This window comes from Rhinichthys klamathensis, unplaced genomic scaffold (genome assembly GCF_029890125.1).
Source record: "Rhinichthys klamathensis goyatoka isolate OS25496 unplaced genomic scaffold, OSU_Roscu_1.1 h1tg000040l_1, whole genome shotgun sequence".
In the NCBI taxonomy this organism is placed as follows: Eukaryota; Metazoa; Chordata; class Actinopteri; order Cypriniformes; family Leuciscidae; genus Rhinichthys; species Rhinichthys klamathensis.
The window spans coordinates 11,652,285-11,672,500 of NW_026606587.1; the positions used below are offsets into that span (position 1 = coordinate 11,652,285).

At 38.8% G+C, this 20,216-nt stretch overlaps 1 protein-coding gene and 1 pseudogene across 1 annotated transcript; both read right to left on the reverse strand.

Moving 5' to 3' along the window:
* Window positions 1–1,238: 1,238 nt before the first annotated feature.
* ubl4a (ubiquitin like 4A) lies at window positions 1,239–8,738 on the reverse strand. Its single transcript, XM_056246869.1, has 4 exons — window positions 8,581–8,738; window positions 6,177–6,282; window positions 5,837–6,048; window positions 1,239–1,634 (listed from the first exon to the last, which is right to left on the reverse strand). Exons 1-4 carry the CDS (start codon window positions 8,626–8,628, stop codon window positions 1,527–1,529), a joined length of 474 nt encoding a protein of 157 aa, XP_056102844.1. The 5' UTR covers window positions 8,629–8,738; the 3' UTR covers window positions 1,239–1,526.
* A 9,388-nt stretch (window positions 8,739–18,126) lies between these two features.
* Window positions 18,127–18,908, reverse strand: LOC130082091 (gamma-aminobutyric acid receptor-associated protein-like; annotated as a pseudogene).
* Window positions 18,909–20,216: the final 1,308 nt, after the last annotated feature.

Here is a 20,216-nt window from a genome sequence, read left to right on the forward strand (position 1 = left end):
CAATCAGTTCAAAATCCGTGTTTTGCAACATCGCTCAAAAACGAATGAAATGAAAAGTAAAAGTCGCCGTTTGGCATTTCACATCATTTTAAATGTTTTAGTAAAAATAAATGAACAAACAGTAGGAAATTATTGTTTTTTATTACTGTGCACATAAATAAAAATGATTAAATATATTTCCCAGTGTCCATATAGGGAGGAGGTGTGGAAAACATGCTTTGATTTTAACTTGATTTTAACTGTACTTTTTGACTTCTGAAAACAGGTTTCAAAGTGCAAGTATTTGAAAACGATACCGTTATCGTACAAAAATGTGACTTTGTGAAAACGGTGACGTCATGCGCACGTGTATATACGTGTTCAGTCTATAAGCACGTAGTGTTACTTCACAAAGTGACATCGCTAACTACTGGCCTGGCAGCAGAATACAGCGTTGTAATCGTTTTCACAGATCCATGTGAACGGGGATCATCGTCTGTAAGTGGAAAATGCTAATTAAAAACGTTTCTGTTTTTAGTACATCATCGTAATGAAAGCATCCCCTTAAAATCAACTTGGCAACCATTGGGATTTGTTTGGAGAGAAAAAAAAAATCTATGCAAATTTCTCTCAAGATATCTTATCTCCCAGCCCAACTATGTAATATGTCATGAATTAAAGGTGAATCAGGATTTGGTGACGGTGTATTAACTTGGGTAATGTGTCCTAAAGGTACTGACATTTGGTAAGTTCACTTCAACATCACATCAGATTATATTAGTCTTAGTTGGATTGTAAGTACTTCTAAAAATGTTTTAGAGACACTTTCTGTTTCTGTAACAGATTTCTTAAGAATGTTACCAACCATGCAAGTTAGAATGGTTTACAAAACATGTCATTTTTTTTTTGCACATGTAGAGCTGTTGTAAATGAGTCATTTCTCCAGTGTTCATGAAGAGGTCATGTTTTAAGTAGCAGCGTTAGAAACAAAGTAATGATGTTTACGTCATGCTTAACTCCGTGTTTTGATTCGCCTTTGGACATTTACATGTTAAGCTTGTGTTCAATAATACTCCTCCATTTTATATGCCAAAAATGCAAAAAAGACAAAAAAAGTAGGCATCTTTTTTTTTTTTGGCCAAATGTTAGAATGACTTCAAAACCCCAAAAAAACGTAAATAAAGATGCATTTACAACCAAGCCGTCTGTCAATTCCACTCGATTTTCTTCTTTTTTTTAAAGCAAGAAAGTGATCAAGCTGATCAAGAACACCTTTTATTATCATCGTTTAACCATTTGCACACAATATTTACAAAGTTGCACTAAAAGCACCACTGGTTTCCTCTGATGGGAAAGCAATGGTAAGCATCGTGGCCTCTTGAACATCAGAGAAGCCCAGTCTGATGTGAGGGGGACGTCTGACTTTTATTTTCCTCCATAGAAGTCCATATGAAGTACATCCTACTCCCTGGCCTGGACTTCTCAACCCATGTATGTGGTAGGAGGAGTTCAATGGAGCTGGAGTTTTTCCATCAGTCTAGTGTGTTTTAGTCCATATATGAGGTATCCATGGCCTCTGTCTCAGGGTGGAGCAGGCGGCTGGCCAGACGCTCGATGTCATCCAGACTGAGCTGTCTGAGGGAGCGCTCATAATCCTGAGGGGAAAACAAGAAGACATTAACCTGGGATCTGTCAATTCCTGACCAAATCAAACACTCAAAGGTTGTACTATTCTCATCATGTTTTATGATACATTTATGATGCTCACTTCTTACACATTCAACAAATGTAATATTATGTAATTCTGCTTTCTAAAGGCTGAGTAAATCAAGAGCAGTGTTGTTATTGTTAACTAAAACTATTAAAATCCTCTTCGTTGACTGACAAAGCTCAAATAAAATGTAAATATTAGAACTTTAGAAAATTAGAAATTGTGTTGGGAACTAAAACTATAAAATAATAATAATAGTAAAAGCACATAAAATGAAAAATTTTAATATAAAAATAAGATTTCATAATGTATAGAAATAAATATTATAATAGCATATAAATAACACTAAATGACACTGAACAAGAAATTAATCATTTTAATTCCATTTATATCAATAGAATAATGGAATTATTCTATTTATTTCAAAGCACAAAAATAATTCACAAAGGAAAAATAATGTGTTTTTTGAATATTCAAGTATGAAAACCTATTCTAGTAGAGCCCAAAAACAAAATCACGACTTTGAAAAAGGACATACTGTATAAGGTCCTCTTTAAAGGCCCACTGAAGTGGCTTGGAACACGCAGCTCTGTATGATGCATTGATATAATTTCCACTGAAACAGGAAGCTAAGGCGGGGCATATTGGAAGGCCCCTCCCCCTTTTCAAATAGCCAATAGCGTTTAGTTTACCTCACAGACTGCGAGTCGTACTTGACAGCACCATGGAAGCGAATCCGAGCGCTGATGGTACGTTTGATTCAATAATAGAGGTGTGAAAAAATTCTAGCCATTTCATTCTTAACCAACGCACAGTTGGAAACCGGAATAAAACTCGAGCGTTTGAGCAACCGAACACACACTCCAACCCATATTGCTCAGTGACGTATCAACGGCCGCTTTGGCCATGTGGTGTTTATAGCATAAGAGGCGGAGCTTCAGATTCCAGAGAGCTTTTGATTGGACAGAAGATGTGATGAGAAAGTGATGTCATAAAAATCCGTGATCCGTGATTTTAGCGGAAGTGAGAGACTAAGTTTTAGAATAGAATAGAATGAGGCATTAATATAGCGCTTTCATATGTACTACTGTACACCCAAAGCGCTTTACAATCATATCAGGGGTTCTCTCCTCAACCAGCACCAGTGTGCAGCATCCACTTGGATGATGCGACGGCAGCCACAGTACAACGGCGCCAGTGCGCTCACCACACACCAGCTATAGTTGGAGAGGAGAGAGAGTGATAGAGCCAATTCAGTGGATGGGGATTATTAGGAGGCCATGATTGGCAGGGGCCAATGGGTGGAATGTGGCCAGGACACCGGGGTTACACCCCTACTCTTTACGAGAAGTGCCATTGGATTTTTAATGACCACAGAGAGTCAGGGCCTCGGTTTAACGTCTCATCCGAAGGACGAACCAAGTTTTGAATGCTTATTAGGGGTCATACCTCGGCTCAGACATCACGGTTCGGTACGATTTCGGTACAATGGAGGGAAAAGCAAAGCAAAAATGCAGAAGTCATTGTATTTTTTAAATAAGTTTTATTAATAAAGGCATAGAACCAGTTTATTTGTAGTGCACTGACAATAGTTTTATATAATTAGTTTATTAATTAAATTAATAAAAAGACCTTGCGATATGTTTGGTAATTGTACCTGAATTAATTTTAAATTATTTTGCTATATTTCAGATCAATGTATTTGTTTTCCTTAATTTTAATTAACAATGTAACATTATTCTCATCTGAATTATAAATGATTTCTGTATAAAATAATACTACCATTAAAAACACATTCGATTTTCTTTTTTAATCAATGTAGAATGTGTATTAGTGCTCTGAGGACAAGAAATGAAAACCAATGCAATATGATGATGAATGTCCAAAAGATGGGACACACAGACTGTTTTGAAATGGAGTTGGATAAATATGTTTTGCTTTTAAAACAGTGTGTGTGTAAGATTTTGGTTGGGTGACAGTTGTAGGTTACAGTTTGACAAGCGTTTACAGTGTGACAAAAGCACAATGTTGTGTTTTATTGCGAGTGTACACAAATATAAGTAAACACTTTGCAGGTTTAATGATCTGTATGAACAAAATGACGGAGTATGTTTTTTATGTTTCCACTGTTCGATCGCGCCCGCGCCCCTCTCTCTCTCTCTCTCTCATTTCAATCTTGACATCGCAGCCTGTTCATTATGCAGTCACACCAAACGCGAATAGAGCGCCAAATTCGCGTCTAGTTCGACGCTAGTCCAAAGCGAATAGGACGCGAGTATAAAGCCAACGTTTGAAGTGAACGCGCGTTCAGAGCTAAGCCGATGGTACAGATTATGTGTCCCTAAAGAACCGCGTATCTAACAGTAGTTCCGCATTACATTAATTAATTTGCACGTGAGTTTTATTTATTTTTATAGCGTGTATTCTCCGTGTAAATTCGTGCACCGAACCGTGACGCCCGTATCGTTTCGGTTCAATACGAATACATGTACCGTTTCACCCCTAATGCTTATATCTCCTAAATGTGAATTTTGTCATTGTTTTGGAACACACCAGCTTATTCATTACCTTAGGCCATGCTTAAAAATATTCTTGTTTGCCGTAACCCGACCGACCCTGTCAAATTAGGACCGACCCAATTATTTATTTATTTTCCCTTTTAGTCCGACCGACTTGCCGGTTGTAAACTTGCATTAAGACCGACCGATTTTTTTTACTCTTCAAACAACTAATACAAATGCAATACAATAATATAAATTATATTATAGTAAGTATTGTGAATATAAAATGCGTAGGCTACGTTCTTTCTTTTAAATAAAAACCCGTGGCGTCATCTATTATGATTATGTTTACACCATTGGTTTACGCGTGTCACACTAGGCCTGTGCGTTCGCTTCGTTTCATTCACTGTCAATGGTTCGCGCTCGGTGATGATGGCTGCGGCGCGGTCGCTCATTATTCGAAATTCTTAATGGTCAAATAGGAGAATAGGGAATCGATGTTAACGGCCTTTTCTCGGAGCGCGTCCAGCTCGTCATGATATGCCCACCGCAAACGCGCGTCACACAGCAACTGCAGGCTCTGACAAACACACACACATAAGTGTGGGAAGCCAAACACACCAAAAGTGGGACAAACGGCGCGGTGTGTTACAGAGTTCGCGCTGCGCTGACTTGTAATCTGCGCTGCTCAATGGACCGAGCCGCGACAGACTCGACAGCGCAGGAGAAGTGTTTGCTTGCGCCAGCCAATGTCAGCGCGGCGCGAACTAATCTCACCAGCGCCGCGCTGACCAATAAAACAGCACATCCCATACCGAAATGTACTAAATAGCACAAAAGAAAATCGACCATTCCATAATATGTCAGGACTATACTTAATAGGCCTATAGTTTCTACAATGCGCCTAGCCATTTGACCTCACTAATTTCCGTTAATAATAGCAGATGTTTATGGGTCAAATCTCTCACTCTCTCCCTGCAACTTTTTGTTACCCTCCTTTCCTGCCCCTAGACCAGAAAGGGGGCTTGTAACAGTATGGGTCAAATGTAAACGAATGGTGCCAAACGCGCTGTTTTATTGGTCGGCGCGGCGCTGGTGAGATTAGTTATTTTAATTTATTTGTTTCCCTCTGAAAATCCACTTTCATTGAAATCTAGTGGCTTCTTTTTTTTTTTTATTGATTCTGCCTATTTTTTTCCAAATGAATGCAATAAATATGTTTTTTTAGACAAAGATTTCAAATTGTTTGTGGTCTATAACCTGTATCAGAATGAGGTTCGCAATGGTGCGCCCGAAGGCATGGGGGTTGAAGACCCAGTCAGTGACGTCACGATATGTAAATTTGTTTAAATTCATACCGACGTAATCACCATGACCAAAATTATCCTTTTTTTTTTTACATTGAATCTTGAAAAAAAAAATAGACCTACCTACCGACCCTTTTTTTTTTTTTTTTTGCTGTTACTGCAAACCAAAATATTTTTAAGGATGGCCTTAAGGCTAACATATTCATACTAAAAGCTAAAAAACTTTTGATTTCAGGGGGCCTTTAAGGTCCTTGGGGTAAATAAATAAACTTCACCACAAAAGACATTAAAATGACAACAACAAAAGGTAATAAAAGGATATTTTTGTCTGTATGTACCTTAATGAGTTGCTCCTGCACTTTTGCAGCATCGGCAGGGCTGAAGTGTTTGGCCAGGACAGTTGACAGTAACTGCCATACGCCACTGCCCGCTCTGTCATTACTCCAGCCGCTGGTCCCCCCCGCGCCACTGCTCCTCTCTCCCGCGGGACGCACCACCAGATTCAGCTTAGCCTCCGGGCCAATCGAGTAATCACTCAACCTGTGTTCATCTGGAAACACGAAAACAACCGTCAACACACCGCACACACACTGGCCATGACTGGAAGAAATCCAAATATGAAGAGTGTTATAGTGTTACCTTAAATAATGAGTGTATGTTTACTGATCAAGCTTTTACCTGCGAGCGCTTTTCCTTTATACAGCAGTCTCTGCTGACTTGGAGGGATGTTTAAACGCTTTGATACCAACTCTTTTACCGTCGATACCTTTTCATTTTCTGTCACCTGTGCATCAAAAGAACACATCTGCTGACAAAAGCCTTGTTTATATGCACTGGCAGAGATGATATTTATACACATGACCTGTATTTGTATAACTGAACCGATTGCTTTCTGTTATACCAGGGTTATTTCGAGGTTTTAAAAAAAATAAAAATAAATAGTGCAGTATTGATTATAAATTATTTGTCTTTGCACATCATTATTTAAAGCTGCAGTCCGTAGTTTTTCCTCTTTGTCGCCATCTCTGTTCGAAATCTGCAATTGCAGTCATTCACGGAATTATCAACTTTACGTGAGTTGTGCCTCGGCACGGCACAGCGCGGATGAATCCAATGTTTGAGGAGAGTGTGAGGCTGTCAGTCGCCGCGCCGGTGTGGATACTGGCATTCACAATCACAGATTATTCTTTTTGGAAGTATGACCAACATAATCATTTTCACCGGAAAATGTCATCTGAACTAGTAAGTAACATCCACTTTTGTTCTGGTTCTGACATTGCAGTAAATGTAAAAATTGCTTATATCACGCAAAACCATGCAAATTATACTTTGTTCTCAAATTGGTAATGTTAACAATATCAGCATTGTGTGACTACATGTAATGTCCTGATAAGTATCCTTGTTTTCGCATGGGTCCGGTTGCAGTCTCTTTTTTTCTGTATCCACTCCAAAGTCCGAACGAAGTCTTTTGCATTTTACAGCGGGTGAATCTCTTGTCACTGGTGATTGTCGTTTGAACCTTTCTGGATCCGCCATCAAATTAATAAGTTTAATTATATCAAGTGCTGTGAGAAAAGGCTATAAATCTCCACCTCCAACATCCTCACACGCAATATAGCCTATAGCCGAGACTCCTTCTTTATGTGTACAGATGTGACGTAATGACGCAAAGACATGCTCGAATCTCCCGCGGAAATCCACCAGTACCACTGGAAACATTAATACAAGCTTACCGCTTTGAATCGAGCTAAGGCAAGCAAGATAGTTTTGAACACTGGCTGGTTATGTATTTTTCTCAAATATGTATTTTGAATAATTTTTAACCCAAAAAAAGCTAAGGACTGCAGCTTTAAAAAAAAATCATGTGGCCTCATCTTTATACAAAAAAGAAAAAATAACTTCTTCTCCCTCTTATTTTCTCTGATGACCTGTATACTGGCGTGAGGGCGGGGCAACCTGTCACTCACATGAGATCCACCAATAGCAAACCACAACCATCCAATCAATTCCCCATGGATAAAATCAAGTCCCGCCCTACATTTGTTCTTGTTCGAGAAGCCGTTTCACTCGGATACACGTCACAATAGGGAAGAAAAAACTATTGTGACTTCTGTTTCATTCCGAAGTAAGTCGAAAAACATAAAAAAAACACTTTACTGAAACATGTTACTTATAAAATAAAAGTTAAAGGGTTAGTTCACACAAAAAAGGAAAATTCTGAATTTCCAATGAATTTAGGCTAGGTTTTTATTCACATACATATTGATCAGCGAACATAAACAGAAGCTCATAAACATAAACAGCAATTGTTTGCCTCACGAGATCACATCTCATTGGTTCTTGCAGAAACTCAAACGTGCTGCGTAACAGGAGAATGAACCTCATTGTTTTTTTTTTTTAAAATGTCTTCGTTTTTTGGGGTGAACTAACTCTTTAACTGACGTAAAATATTTTACCAAAACATTAAACTAATTTTAGCAAGTTACTGAGGCAGTATTTCACAATTTGATTTAGTTTAACTTTCCTGCTTACAAAAAGAACTGGAAATAAAATAAATAAATATGCAAAAATTAAAAATGTATAAAATATTACCTCTTTAATGCTAAAATATCACTGTTTCACAACAAACAAAAACACCAATAAAGTATTAATACAGTAACTAGTAAGTGGGCATATCTAATCAATTAAATGACAACTCGTTTGCCTGATCTAACTAGTTTACTGCCACTGACCGTGACTCGAAACTTATTGATCTTTCTACCTAGAAATTATTTCTGTGAATCACAGACACGTTCAACATCGCATTGTGAACTCAAAACTGCCATCTAGGTAGGGAGCTCAATAGGTTTGGAGACACTATTGTGTCGAGGACAAAATAACCGCGTTAGAGAGTGTAAATCGCGTCAAATGAGCTACAGCAGAAATAAGTGGCTGCATCATTATCTATAGATCACTGGCTAGCACATGTTAGCATTACATATACAACATAAAGATGAATAGAAAGCTGCAGCACAGCGCTATGCTAAAGCAGCTAATACAGCCACATTACTACTTCAAAACACCAGACGACTCACAAGCTTACCTGAACATTACACTCTTTTCCTTGAAGAGGTTTTACAGTAAGAATCATCTTTACATTTATAAAATTAAATACAAAACAAAGAATAGATAATTATCTCGCTGGACATTCGTGGACTAGCAGCCGACGTTTCCCACGGACATGACGTCAATGACACTGCAACTGCGCATGCGCGGTGAGTGCGCCTCACCCAGCTTAAGAACGTGCTTTGACAAACAGGAAAACAATTATATAAATATATTTACAAATAAAACTAACATTTAATATTTTCAATAAAAATGAACATGTGACGTTTGCCTTTCCTAAAATACAGAAAATGAAACAAGGCTCTCATAAATGTTTGCTGCATCACCAAACAAGACTGGAGACCTTCTGAGTGGGTCATGAAAAGAAACCATGCTTAAATATGTTGAAAATTACTCCAGTCTTGTGCCAGACCATAAACCAAAACTCAGATCCAGAACAGAACAAGGTTACGCTTTATTTTAAGGTGTCCGTGTTACAGTGTAATTTTACATTTACAGTAAGTAAAGTAGGCAATATTAATAATTAACTACATGTACTTACTATGGTTAGGGATTGGTTTAGGGTGAGTTGCAGGTAAACATGCATAATTTATAGTTACTGCAAAAACTACATTTTTTTAAGGTGTCAATGTTACAGTGTAATTATGGGACGTCATCATCACGAGACAACACTGCTGCAAAACATGATCAATTTATCAAGTGTAAGATTTGGTCAGGCTTCTCAATACATATGAGAAACATTATATTTGGGTATTTTGATTCAGACCCCACAAACGAAAATATCTGTTTTGATTTTGAAACACCTTAAAGGTGCAGCTTGGACACATCTTCAGTGAAGGACCCAGGGTCACAGGGTGTTTCGGGTCTTTGATCTTCAGACACCCCCACCTGGGCGACCCAACCGGGGTTGATCAGTCCCCGGTTTGTGTCCAAGCAGCGCGCTACTCCATACTTCTCCCCTTTTGATCCATAACCACCTTGAGGCTTTTTCGGCGGCCTCACTGATGTTTTTAGTGGCTCTTCTTTCACGCAACCCTCTGATGCCAAGGAGCCTGAATGCCCGATGCACAGATTGACTTAGAAAGCCCCTGCAGCCCACTTCTATTGGCTCACAGTGGGCCCTCCATCCTCTCCCTCTGCATGCCTCAACCAGCTCAAGATATTTGGCCTTCTTCCTTTCGAAAGCCTCCTCCATCCTGTCCTCCCAGGGGACAGTAAGCTCCACTAGCACCACGTGCTTTGTTGAGTCAGATGTTAAGACCAGATCTGGCCTCAGTGATGTCCTTGCTATGTGCTCGGGGAACTTTAACTGCCTCGCAAGGTCTGCATGCATCTGCCAGTCACGGGCCATGGCTAGCAGTCCTGTTGAGGCCTTACGTTCTCCCTGAGGTTTCTCCCCTGCCCTAACAAAGGAGATGTTGTGCCTCACTGGGACTTGATGTTTAGACTCCCGGATTGCGGTGCAGTGTCCGCTACTACCTTCAGCACCTGGTTATGGGCATGTTGGTGTTTCTGCTAGGCCCCAGATATGAAGGTTAGATGGACTTGAGAGGACATCATACACCGACTGGATCAAGAACTTAAGTCTTGCGGGTTCAGACTTCCATAGTTCTGTCCAGGTGATCTTCCAGGCAACTGCATGATTCCAATTGGCCCAGGCTCCTGGTTGGCGCATTGCCACTGTCCTACTTAGACGTTCCTCCTCCACCTCAGCACGAATCTCTCCCTGCACCATCTGGTGTCTCTCTCGTTCCTTGGGCTTTGTCGTAGTGTGGTTTTGTGTGGCTACCTAGACCAGCTCTTCCCACTGCCACAGAGCCAACTAAGACCCTATGTCTCAGTCTTGCTTTTGCTTGGTCGACTGCCTCTTGCGCTCGCCATTTCCTCCCAGTTCTGACCGTGATGCCTGCTGAAGAGACTCTGGTGTCAGCTGAGTCTCTGTAAAGCAACACCTCGCTGGCTCTGGTATTTCACGTAGTGATATTGCGCAAAGCTTCTAGGTTGCACGTCACACGCAGGCTCACTATTGGCCGACGCTGGTCATGTGTGTGATGCGTGACGTACAACCTAGAAGCGCTGCGTAGTTTCACTACGTGAAATCTCACGGCCCACAGAGAAGGAAATGATTAGTTGAATAAAGTCGTTATTTTTGTTTGTTTTTTGCGCACAAAAAGTATTCTCGCTGCTTGATAAACTTAAGATTGAGCCACTGTAGTCACTCGGACTATTTAAACGATGTCTATAATAACTTTTGGGCCGGTCAGTTTCGATCCCTTAAGAAGCCTATGGAGGAGTGATCCAGCTCTCAGATTTAATCAAAAATATCTTAATTTGTGTTTCGAAGATGAACGAAAGTCTTACGGGGTTGAACAACATGAGGACGAGTAATTACTGACAGAATTTTCATTTTTGGGTGAACTAACCCTTTAATTCTTTTCATAAGCAAATTTTACATTATTTTACTCTACTCTAGAGATGCGTGACCCTCAGTAGAGTAGAGATCCTATTCAGAAGTAGTGGGAAGTTTGGCAGATTTTGATATGAATTCAACCTCTAAGAAACACATACAAAGAACACGCATGTGCGTTATAGCTCGCTGCCACATCACAAATGGTGAATTTATTATTATTTTTCTTTATATTTAAAACATTTTCAGATCTTTTTTTCTAAAATAATTGAATAGATGCTATCTTTTGAACTCTTGGCATGAAAACAAACTGAGGTTTCTACCATTTTTTCATGATTTTTCATGTTCATTGTTATTTCAAAATAAAGGTCTGAACACGCCTTAGGAGTATGAAAATATTCTTGTTGCAAATTGATAAATTACGGCTCCTCTGTAATGTATTTTGAAAATCAGTCACCAAATATGGAAACTAGAGATTGTAAGCTTTCAAATGATATATAGTTTGTCAATATTACTTAAGGTTTTTACTAAGATATTATTGTTTTAAAAATATAATGGCAAGCGTCCCACTTGTGGGACGGTGACAGTTAAGGGGTGTTTTAGCAATTCAGAAAAACTGTATTGTAAAATGTTGACAGTCTGATTCAGCCTTGGCAAACTAAATATTGTGGTCACTAGTACCAACACATTTCTGTCACAAACGAAATGTTCTGTCAAAAATAAAGTTTATTGAATTATTTACTAAGATGTTATGATATTGTTTGGTTCAATGTATATTCAAACTAACAAAAGTGGGCAGGCACTGTTGCACTCTATAGAGTGATGCAGTGATGATGTTTTTTTGTAGACCAACCCAGAAGTTCGCATTATCCTGGTTCCATCAACAAAAACCTTATAAAAATTGTCCATTTGCTTTTGGATTATTGCAAAAAAAAAAAAAAAAAATTTTTTTTTTTTTTATTCATTTCATTCATCAGGATAATCTTCACAAATTGACACAAGATTTAGGATTTTTGAAGCCTAAATACAATCGCAAGAGGTAAAAAGCTACACATGGCGGGCTGTGTACAGCTCATTGAGGGGAGGAGCTAAGCTAATAGGGCAGATTGTCGTCAGTTGTGGGCGGGGCCTGTTCTACTGTGACATCACAACAGATGCATTTCTGAACTGCTAATTTTAAGACACCATTTCTGAAGTATGGGGGAAATAAGAGTGCATGGATTTTTACCATAATAGTGTGGTTGTGTTCACACACACCGGATATCTTCAAATCTTTATCTTACTGTCAAAAAAATATAAGAGTGAATTTTGCATAATAGATCCCCATAATATGCATATGCATATGCTGTTACAAGCGGTTAGTAAATCTGGCCCTTAAAATTACAGCTGTTTGGAGGGTTATTTTACTTTTACAGTAAAGCTTTTTTTTTTTTACTTTACTGGAAGGCTTAAAGGTTCTCTAAAGGTGATGATACACAGGGCAACTTTTTGAGCAATGTTGCTGGGCAATCTTGCCGAGCGATTGTTGCTTGGGCACCTTCCCATTGAAAATGGGCAATACGTTTCTATCTGGATAATTTAGATCGGTCGTGGGCACTGTGTCTCATCTGGTTCCCCGTTGACGGCAACATTGCCCAGCAACATTGCTCAAAATGTTGCCCTGTGTATCATCACCTTTTGCGATCCTGGGTGACGTCACTTCTTGTTGACGTTCGAACTATTGTCAAACAAAACGGAGGCTAGCTAGACCCTCCCTCCTCCTCATCCGCACACTAACCCCCCAAACCCTTCTTGTCGGTGATTGGCTGGAACTGTTTGTCATGTTTCGGGGAGCGGGTGGCCGCAGTTTGTTTTTGTTGCTGTTTGTGGAGCCTGGGCTGTCTGCAGAGATCGCGTTTCTTTACAGTGTGTTCAGGGGACAGGCAGCCAGCGGATAGTGAGGAGATGTTTGCTGTATGTGAGAAAAAATGTTTTGGCCTAAAAAACGCGTGACATCGCTTAGAGCACCTTTAATAGGTAGTCTAATGTCTACTTCTAGCAACAACAACAACAAAAAACCCCATATATATTACATGATAACAATGTTGTATTTTTTTTATCAGTTTTAAAGTTGTATTACATTTTTTGTTTCTGAAATCCACCTTTCTGCTGGGATCAGGGTAATCCAATTTTTTGGAACAAGGGAAGCCCAATCTTACAAAAAAAGTTTTGAACAACACAAAACTGACCAACAGAATTTGATCCAGATCAAAAACAAGATTGGATCTTGTGATCCAATCCGATTTCAGAATCCTTTTTCTTTAGAACAACCCATTTTCAAAATTTGATCCAGTAAATCTGCTGAGAGCAGTTTGTGTTCGCTGAGGAGGAGACGGCTGTAGATGTGTGCTGAACCTCACAGGTGTCACAGTCAGCACACATGCCTCTGGACACATGATATGCCTGTCAGATGTATAGGCCATAGATCCCATTCATCTGTTGGTAGGATAATAATAGAAAACGATTCAATTATTGACATGTTTTCCATCATAAATGTTTTTACATCATTACCAAAAAGCTAGTCTAGATTTATATGATTAGATTTTGTCTAATTCTTACTGACCTGTTGGTATAAATGGGCACCATCATGCACCATCTGCGCGTCTCGTCCGTTGAAGCTTGCTTGGCCTTCCAGACTTTTCTCACACTCTTGGAAATGGTCGAATTCACAGAGCTGAGAATGAGAATGTGTTACTCCTCAGGCTGTGCGGGTCTCTGGTGTGGGAGGCGGACGAGGCCAGGGGAGTGAGGTTTACCTGCAGCTGCTCTTTCTTACACATGTTAAATCAAGCATCAAAGACTTCTGTAAATATATTGCAGTTGTACTCATGATCGTGAGGTTCTTGGGCTTCTCTAGTTCTTTGCCTTTCATCTCTTTCTTCAACTCTTGAATTTGAGAAGGTCAGTCGTGTCAGTGGGCAGTTTGTTTCATCGTTGCTGCCCATCTGAGCGAAGGTGCTGAGCTTTTCACTCATCTGCAGATAAATATTCTTCATCATCAACCACTGAGAAATGTTCTTCATCATCATCATCATCATCAGCAGCAGCAGCAGCAGCAGAATCAGTAGCATCAGCATCAGTAGAAGTCCCAGATGACACAGCCTCATTATTGTCCTCCTCAAATTGGCCTGAATTTATATCAAGCATCAAATGCTTCTGTAAATATATTGCAGAAATCTTAGATGGCTCAGGGTGAGCGTCATCATCTACAGACACCACAGCCTTCTCTATTTCAATTTTCTTGGTCAAGAGGTCCATGGGCTTCTCTGAAAACCGTTTTTCTGACCAATCCGAAGTGTCAATGAAAAACTGCCGATATAGTTTTGGAGGTATTTTAACCCTCTGGGGTCCTTCATTTCAGAGTCACACTCAGGACCTTCGGGTCCAAATGGGCCGGAAGGGTGGGATTAATATTTATTAAAGGAGTCATAATGTAGTATTAACTTTGATACCCACGCTCTATTATAGTCATTTCATGCCCTTCTAAAAAAGAAAAATTGGAAAAAAATAAACACAGAGCTCGTTTGACCCTTATTTCTGAATGCATTATTGTCTCGCGAGATCTGATGCGAGGTTTTGGCTGTCGTGGACGGTAATTTTAATAATGCAAATGAGGGGCGCGTTGATTGGTGGCAGGAAGGAGGGGGCTTGACACCGCAGGTAACTTCAGCATATCATTCCAAAAAGAGATCATGGCGCAAGTTGTTAATGAACCCGACCTGGCCGCGACCTACGGGATTCAACCGTATATGTTTGAGCCAGACTCTGAACCAGAGCTGGAAACGGAAGAGGAACAAGTACAACAGTCAATTGAAGGACGTCTACATCAACATGTCTCTGAATGGTAAAGACAATTTTTTTGACTGAGACATCAGTAACGAGCTAAAACGTTTTTTGCTATTTTCTCCCACATAAGTTTAGCTTTAATTTAATGTAGATTACATTAACGGAGATGTAGTCTACTTTATTTTCAGCTTACAGTGGTTATAGAGATTAACGTTTGCTATAATGTGTTGTTTTTGCCTTTTTTGACGTTGTGGTTTTTTAGATATTTAATCATTTTCATCTGCAGACATGTAACGTTATGTTTTTCTTTATGTTTATTAATTCTTGACTGTTTTTTAAATTTATCTATCCTTATCTATTATATAAAAAAATCAATACAATGATATGTTGTCATTGTATACGATTATATTAAATAATAGCTGTATCATTTTCTAGTCTGTTTAAAGTGGAAAGATGTGACTAGCATTCGTAGAGTCCATTCCCCGTGTTTACATCACATACATTAACCCATTAACCGCATTAGTAATTAGCTGCTGTTTTGTTACACAAAATATAGTAATAAAAACACAGTCTTACCGTTTCAAATTCAGGCAAGTCCCTGATTGTTGGAATGGCACCTTTTTCCAAACGTAGCTTCGATGCCAACTTCGCCTGATATTGCCCCAAATTTGTAAAAGATTCTTTTGTGAAATGTTTAGCGCAGACACCTAACGTTGAGCAAGTTGAGATGGTTGTTGGAACAGCGTCATTGAAAATAAATTTCATCCACTTGTCCCTTGTAGTTTGGTCAGTTTTGGGTAAAGAAAAAACATTAGAATGTGGATTATGACAGTCAACCACAGAGCAACTCACGTGTGCACTACGTTTCTGCATCTTTCTTGACTGAATATGATGGGGAGAGGGGCAGGGCGGGCCTCCTCTGCGGTGTCCATATATGGTATATCCTCCGGCCCCGTCTTGACGTCATGTCGGGGGAGAAATTGAAATCTCGTATTTGAGTGCGCGTGCACGTTGGCTAGTTTAAGAACCCTGGGGTAAACAAACGCTTCACTTTTGAATATCGGCATCCCGGCCAATGTATAATCGTTAGTCAATCATAACATACATTGATTCTCATGGAAAAGTGAAAATTGCACATTATGACTCCTTTAAAAAAAATCAGCTTTTTTTTTTTTTACTTGTTTTTTATAATATTTTTTCTTTTCTTTTTTGGTGTTTTGAGATAATTTCAAAAATAAAAATGATTTATAATTAATATTAATGCAATAATTATGACCCATTTTTTCCCCATTGAATATAATAGAAATTTAAAAAAAATATTATTATTATTATTATTTTTTTAAAGCTGTATTTCATTTTAGAGTCAAGCCTAGGCCTCATGAAAGCAATTTTTGAAATGAGATGGATGCCATCTGGTGGACAAACTGAGCATTTTAAAAATTCAAAACCCATATGTAATCTGAATTTATTAGTGTGTATGTGTATAAAAGTGTGTTTGTGTGTGTGTGTGGATGTGTCTGTTTTGCACTCTTGATGTTTTATAGATTCCCCCCTTCACTGTTGTGTGCTTTTTTTCTGGATCGTGGCTGATTTGTAGTTTGTACGCACAAAATAACTTTTTTTAAAAAAAAATACATTTTTGCCAATTTCCCATTCATTTCCTATGGGGGTCCATTTGGACCCGAAGGTCCTGAGTGTGACTATTTTTTTTACAACCACTTAGACTATTCAAATCCTGTCCCCAATTTTTTGGGGTGTTCATATGCCAAGTACCAACAAAGTCACCAAATTTCGGACCATTCCGATAAAGCAATGATTTAAAAAAAAAAATTTTTTAAATGCTTCGGGTCCATTTGGGCCGAAGGACCCCAGAGGGTTAACAGGATACGCCCACCTCTCCCTCTTTTCAAACAAGGCCCTTTTCAAGTTCTTCCAATGCTTTATATTCTTATGCCCGTACAGACGGAATCGATTCTGATCGGAAATAAGTTCGTCCCTCCAGTCCCAGCCACAATGCTTTGGTCTTTTCAGGCTGTTAATGAAGGCTGTACATTTGGACAGGCCTGTACACATATAGAATTGCATTCCCTATTCTTTCCGCTACTACGTCCATTTTGCCCACTCTCTTTCAGAAGAAACCACAGCAGAGGAACTCAATATCTCCTAAACTCACCACAGAAGGACTTTAAGTTTGCACGGCTTTATACTTTAAAAAAAAAAATCTTTTAACCAATTTATTCAAATAAACAGCAATCCAAACAAATTGAAAAAATATAGCCATTACGGGGCCAAGCGCAAAAGCAGACGACAAGACATGCCAACATGGCTGGGAGTTTCAGACCAACAGCAGCAAGGAGCAACTAAAGACATTTAAAGATGAATTTAGGCAAGATGGCTTAAAAATTATATATACAGTAACCTATAAAATGATTTAATGGTTTATCACTTTCGACCAATAGGTGGCGCAGTTATGAAATCGATGCATTGTGACCAGAGTGAGGTGGCAATGACACATACAAAGTTTGATGTGAAAATGTGAAGGCATTGCAGAGATAAAGCCTAAATAGTCATTTTGGCAACATGCCTCAACTTTGAAATCCATAACTTTTAGTCGGCACGGTCTGGAGATGACACGATTCGATTTTGGTGAAAATCGGACCAACGGTCTTGGAGAAGTTCGAAAAAGAAGGTTTCAAAAATAAATAAAGATGGCGGACAGGAAGTTTGTCCAAATACGTCAAACTTGGTATCTATGTTCTCGGCATGACCCAAGGAATCTAATAAGACCAGTGTCATTACAATAGGCATATTTATTCAAAAGTTATTAGCATTTTTGGAAATTTAATTTAACTTTTGACCAACAGGTGGCGCTAACTTGAAATCTTTTGAGTACCTTCAGGGGATGGTGCTGGTGGCAAATTCTGAGTTTCATAATTTGTTAAGCATTTGTTGAGTATAGCATTTTACATCACAAAACTGTATTGAAGTCAATGGGAATTTCACGTTTTGTTCTATTATAGCGCCACCAACAGGCAAAATCCCACTTTTTTTTTTCATGTGTCCTCAGAATGAGCCCATACATGAGTGTGCCAAATTTGGTGAAAATATCTCAATTCGCTTCGGAGTTATAGACATAAATATGATTGAAAAATAATAATTGGCAATGATACACAAACACACTCACACACATACACATACACATTACATGGTATGATAGTCCAGAATTATCAGTGATTTTGGTCTGTGCAAATATGGTAAAAATAAAATCAAACCAAACATTAAAGACTGTAGAAGAGTGACTTCAGGATGCATGTTGGTGCTAAAGGAAAGTGAGAAAAGTTGAAAGGAGAAGTGTAGAACATTGAAAAAGCTTTTACGGATATGAGTACCGCTAATTTTCTGACACAGACCAGGACAAAGTATCAGGCCTAAAAGCAAGAATGAGGGCGGAACTCTTAGGTAGGAAGGAACAATATGCAGGCAGCATAACAAGATTTCATAAGCAGACAAGGAGGAGGATATGAACGTGCATTTAACATGTACACTTTGTGTGGCCTAACGTATTGATCATTTTATTTTAAAGAGGGGTATTGTGGGGCAAGTAAATTCATTACACATCTCTCAAAACGTCCCCATAGACCCTTTCATCACTGTATAGGCAATGTAAAGGAAAAAGTCTTCTTCATGGTGCTCCTGGTAGAGTATCCCCATAGTGGCTGATGTGGGAGGAATGACGTTGTTGGCCAAGAAGAAGAGGGCATCTTCGGCCCTCAAGTGGATCCTTTTCCGAATGAGGAAGTAGAACTGCCCCACTGTGAGGTCAGAAGGGACAAGATATTTCTTCTTGTCCAGATCTCCTATTCTGGCTTTGGGAGCTTTCTCAACGATCACAGGCACTCTGTCCGGGTACTTCTTTCTGATTTTCTCCCCCTCGGACCGTCGCTTCTCAAAGGGATGTTCTTCTTTGTCCATAAACTTCATTGTCAAGGGCTGGGAGATGTTAAAAATATCCAAGAAAACCTGCCGTCGGCGGTGTTTACAAACTAGCTTAGGTTTTTTTGACAACTGCGTCAGAGCGCACGGCTTTATAAATCCCGCTGCCGAGTTCCACGCGGTGACGTCACACTGATGACGAGCAGAAGGAACAGCTGGTCACACGCACAAGTAAACCCATTCAATAAAGTTGATGAGAGACATAAGCAAAACAACACCGCGCAATGAAAACGTGCTTATCGTGTGTTCATTTATTGCATATTATGTATTTTTATGAACATGATTGTCTCATGAATAGAGGGCAGTTAAAATACAATAATAATATTGCTAAACAAATAAAAGAGTGACCAATTATCTATGTTTAAACCACATGTATGTTAATGTATACATTAAATTACTGAGTAATATTAATTAACTACATGTACTTACTTACTTACTATATTGGTTTAGGGTTAGTTGCATGTAATTATGCATAATTTATAGTTATTATTACACAGTAATTACATGTAATATGCGTTACAAGGACACTAAAATAAACTGTTACCAAAAAGTGTTACCCAGAACAAATTTAATTTGAGGCCCAGACCACAAGATCACAACTAAACCTTTAATTTTTAAAATGTTGTTACATAAACACACATACTTAAGGATGAGAAAAATATTTTATTTATCTGAATAACACAACATTATGAATTATACAGTCAAATGTTCATACATTATAGAAAGTAAGCTTCCATTTCTAAGGCTTTTTAATTTTTAGTCTAATTTTTAATCATTCATCCTTGATTTTACAATGAACCTCTTTGATTGATTGTAAATTACAAAAATAAATTGCCTTCTGGAAGCTAAAGCCTGTTGAAACATTATAAACATGTTTGAACCAGTGACTGCAAGAATTATGCCACTAAAATTGAGAAGTCACTTCTCCTGAATCTTCAAATTAATTACATTTCAAACAAAAGTAATTTAGTTGTAAAAGTGCTCACGAATACTAAATTAAGGCAAGAAATTTCACACCCAATGTTTACAGGAAAATCCTGGATAGAGATTATAGAGTGCAATACCGGCATGCGTGTTCTCTACATATATCAGTCACCCTACTAAATAATAATAATTATAATAATAATTCATAGCATTTATATGCGAAGGCAGCCATATTATGCCAGAACACCCACCACACACCAGCTTACTGGTGGAGAGGAGACAGTGATGAAGCCAATCTGTATATATAGGGATGATTAGGAGGCCATGATGAACAGAGGCAAATTTGGCCAGGATGCCGGGGTTACACCCCTACTCTTTTTCGAAAGGACATCCTGGGATTTTTAATGACCACAGAGAGTCAGGACCTCGGTTTAACGTCTCATCCGAAGGACATGTCAATTGAA

What these genes read in the sequence shown, in the direction of transcription:
- ubl4a (XM_056246869.1), bottom strand. Translation starts at nt 8,628, where the DNA reads ATGATTCTTACTGTAAAACCTCTTCAAGGAAAAGAGTGTAATGTTCAG. An exon ending in GAAAAGAGTGTAATGTTCAG is followed by an intron (nt 6,283 to 8,580) that starts GTAAGCTTGTGA and finishes TTTGATGCACAG; the next exon opens with GTGACAGAAAATGAAAAGGT. An exon ending in TGCAGGAGCAACTCATTAAG is followed by an intron (nt 1,635 to 5,836) that starts GTACATACAGAC and finishes TTTTCCCCTCAG; the next exon opens with GATTATGAGCGCTCCCTCAG.